Source organism: Poecilia latipinna, unplaced genomic scaffold (genome assembly GCF_001443285.1).
Source record: "Poecilia latipinna isolate Pla-1442-1.1 unplaced genomic scaffold, P_latipinna-1.0 Scaffold2682, whole genome shotgun sequence".
NCBI lineage: Eukaryota > Metazoa > Chordata > Actinopteri > Cyprinodontiformes > Poeciliidae > Poecilia > Poecilia latipinna.
This window is the reverse complement of record NW_015115298.1, coordinates 16393-20283: the sequence shown is the minus strand read 5'-3', so window position 1 is coordinate 20283 and position 3891 is coordinate 16393. Positions and strand designations below refer to the sequence as shown.

The 3891-nt window shown below is 45.5% G+C and overlaps 1 protein-coding gene across 1 annotated transcript in view; it reads right to left on the bottom strand.

Annotated features, from left to right (window-relative positions):
* Nucleotides 1-2651, bottom strand: part of LOC106938754 (agrin-like) — a 37485-nt gene extending 34834 nt beyond the window's left edge. Inside the window, exon 1 of the mRNA XM_015020899.1 lies at nt 2419-2651. Within this exon, the coding sequence (XP_014876385.1) occupies nt 2419-2560 (142 nt within the window). The 5' untranslated portion in view covers nt 2561-2651. The remainder of the gene's footprint in view (nt 1-2418) is intronic.
* Between the last annotated feature and the right edge of the window lie 1240 nt (nt 2652-3891).

Sequence of the window (3891 nt, the reverse complement as noted above, 5' to 3'; positions counted from 1 at the left end):
GGGTGGGGGGGTGGGGGGTGTGGTGTGGGGGGGGTTTGTTAGCTGGGTGGGGGTTGTTAACGTGGTGGGGGTTGTTAACCTGATGGGGGGTGTTAACCTGATGGGGGGTGTTAACTCGATGGGTGGTGTTAACCTGATGGGGGGTGTTAACTCGATGGGGGGTGTTAACCTGATGGGGGGTGTTAACTCGATGGGTGGTGTTAACCTGATGGGGGGTGTTGACCTGATGGGGGGTGTTGACCTGATGGGGGGTGTTAACCTGATGGATGGGGCTAACAGTCAAACCAGAGCAGAAGAGGACAGAAGCCTGATGTTTAGACCTTTGCTCAGGTAGATAAGATCAGTAGATCAGATTGGCTCCATGTGTAAGTATCAGCTCATCACTGATCACCCAACGTAAAGGAAATTAGTGCTGATTTATCAGCTGGCTAATTGATCTGTGCAATAAAACTACACTGAACTGCGATACTTTAAAACACACTGAGATTTGTCCCACCTTGGTTTTGTTTGTGAAAACACAATAAGAACATCAATAATGTTTTCTAAACATTAGCACCATCTCAGAATTAGATAAACATAATGCAATGTTATTAATTGTTTGAGTTTCACTTATTGCGGGTTATTTTTGGAATGCAACCCCTGCGAAAAACGAGGGATCACTGTAATGCTTAATGTCCTGTTAGAAACATTTCTGTGTTTTATGTTTGTTGGGTTGGAAGTTGGAAACAAAGCAGTGGTGCTTCAGAGATAATATCACTGACCCTGGGGAGGAGAGCAGGACCTTGGATGTGAAGAGAAGACAAGCAAATAGATGAAGAGACCATCGCCTTGATGAGATGCCTTCCTCCAGAGAAACCCGCTCTGGCCTCCCTCTGCCTTATTAGTACACGGATCATAATGAAATGGGCCTGAAGATGTGCAGGACAACGGTTCTATCTCGTGGAAACTCTGGCTTTATCCTGTTGTCCATGCTTCCAGGATAAAGCAAGACAAAAGGATTTATGTGGAACTGCAACTCATTGAATCACTGCCAAGTCTGGGCGAGTCATTCAACACATGCCAAGGTTGAAACAGCCGATCATCGGGAAAGGAAGAAAGAGAATGAGTAGCAGAAAAATAAGAGGGAATGGTTTCCAAAGACCTTTGGCAGCGGCGCGAGGAATGACAATGCCGGGGCATTTTAAGAGAAGGACAGATTGGTTTGGTTAAAAAGGCAGGGTGACCACCAGCCAGGACTCGGATTGATTTCTAGCAGCACAATGCAGAGGCTCGCAGAGACTTGCAACTGAGTAAACAAGGGTTTTATTGTAATTCACGCAGTGTCTCTGCATGACACAGTGCCTAAGCCGCCAGCCAGACCATTATGTGAGAGAAAGACCATTACCTCCCATTAACTGAGAAGGGCTGCTTCCAGAACCCATGCTTTTCTCTAGCTGAGCAAGTAGGGTAATTACAAAAAGAATCGCTTGTTGCCGCAAAAACTAGCAGCGTGGATAAATCAAACGGGTTTGGCCTGAGGTTTTAGATGAAATTGCTGCAGGGAGATTTAGAGAAGCATCAGGGCCATCTGCTCCCCTGAGCCTTGGCCCTTCTGAGGGAAACACGGGCGACTCGCTCCCGATTTATACGACCAACCTTCTGCCAGCGGATCTACGCATCCATCTCTCGGCAACCCAGCACCCGGCTTCAGCTCCTGCTGCTGTGAGACAGAGTTACTTTCTGTTGTTCTTTCACTCCATCTGGCTTTGCCAAGGAAGTAAAAGTTGAGTGCGTCGAGCGTAAACAACCACTTGCCAGATGATAACAAGGAAGAGCAAAAGAAGCAGACAATAACAACGGCTCTGAAGACCTACTTAGAGAAAACAACAATTCACACCACAGGAAGGCCTGCGTGAAGCAAAGCAATCTGAAAGAAAAATGAGAATTAGCTGAGGTGTGCCAGATGTAACTGCACTACGAGGAGGGAAAACAACAACAGAGGCGGTGGGAGTAAACAAAGAAAATAGGAAAAAGTAGGAGAAACTTGTTGTTTCTGTTTTGAGTATATCATAAAGCAGAAATGCCTTTTTTATGGTTTCATCTCCTCAAATAGAAAGATATGCAACTGTAATCTGAATTACATTAACAGAAATCTCATGCATTATGGATTTAGATTCTATGAAACAAATGGATGAACATCAGAAAAGGCCAGGTTTAGTATGGCTACCAAATCAAGCATTGTTTGTTTTGGTACATACATATTTACCTTGGCCGCAAAGGTAAATATGTATGAATACCCAAAAATAGGTTGTGAAATGCAAAAGTCACTACAGAGCTGGCTGGCTGGTATTGTAGCCACATTTTTTTATTATCTTTAACTTTGACCAACCAATAGGAAACATGATACCAAGAGAAAAGGAAGCAGAGGACAGGACTCACCGCAGGGTCCGTGGAATTGGACCCGGATGTTCTTCTGGTTCTTGCAGGCTTGCTGGTGGAGCTCACACTCGTTACGGTAGTCCTTCCCGTCGCTGCCGCACACCGTCTGATCGGGCTTGTCATCGCAGCTGAGGGGGCACATGCATTTAGCTGACAGGCCGTCCGATGATTGGACGCAGGTGCTGCCGTAGCTGCAGGTCACCTCGGCGCAGGGGTTCTTCAGAGCTGCAGGCGGACACACATGAAAGGCTTATTTAGCCAAAAGCATTTTCTCTTTCCTTTTCTTTTTTTTCTACATTGAAGAGTACATCTGTCGAACAGCAGCAGAAGAGCGCTGAATGCTCTCCATACACTGGAGTGCATTATGAATGACAGGCCATCTTATCCATGTGGCTGCTGGCGCACTTTTAGAAGCCCACCGCGGTTGTTTGAAGAACTACTTGACACCCCTTGGGTAAGGATGCGGCACCGCAGTTGTCGACTCGTACCGACGAGTCCTGTTCGTTTCAGCGAGTGGCATGAATTGAATTACAAGCTTTGCATTTGGACCCCACATTCTGCAATGCTATGCTTGAGCAGCTTTAATCGGCCCAGCTGCACAGCAACCCTTTGAATATTTACCTTTTCACAAATTAGTCCAAAAGAAAGAAGAGAAAAGGACGCAGAGATATGTAACCCCCCCACATGCATACCCCGAGGACAGTTTCCACCCCAATTAAACAAGGGGCCACTTGTCTCTGAGTGACTCATTCTAATCAATGGAGAAGGTGAACTTTTTTATTTTGCCTGCATTCGCCACCAGCATTGGGGAGTACAGGGGGTTTCCAGGAGCTTTGTGTGTTTGACAAAAGACATCCATGAGATTACAATCGTTGTCATTTCTCAGCATAATCCATATTTCTGACTGTCACGGACACAAGCGTGCTCTCCAATGGGAGCGAAGCCGAGCGTTGGAAGCCCTCATTTCCTAAGCTTGGCTCCTTTTCTTTCCTTGTAATAAATATTTACCCATGTCTGATATTATCAACCCTCTTTTGTTACGTCCAGCATCGATGAATTTAATTTAAAGGTGTGGCCAAGGTGTATAGGCTGACTTGCATATTGCTTTGTGCTTCTTTTTCCCTCCACCTGTCATCATTTGTGAGCAAAGACAAGGGGAAAATGTCTCTTTTAAAAAATTCAATACCCGTTCCAACGATGGAGCAGCACTGCCTTGTTAATAACAGAGAGGAGCGCATGCAGAGATATGTATATTAAGGATGGGAACGGAGACGGGATTGCTATAAGGAGTACTATTGATCAAAGGATTGCCCCACCTTGCTTCCCTCATCTTTGTGACACATTCTCTCTTCCCCTCTTTTTCTCATTCTGCTGTCAAGTTCTTTTGAGGTCTGTTGCCTAAGAGTCGCTAATGAACACCTCCTCCTTTGCTTCGAGGAACTTTGAAACTGCTTCTAGACCTAATTTTATAAG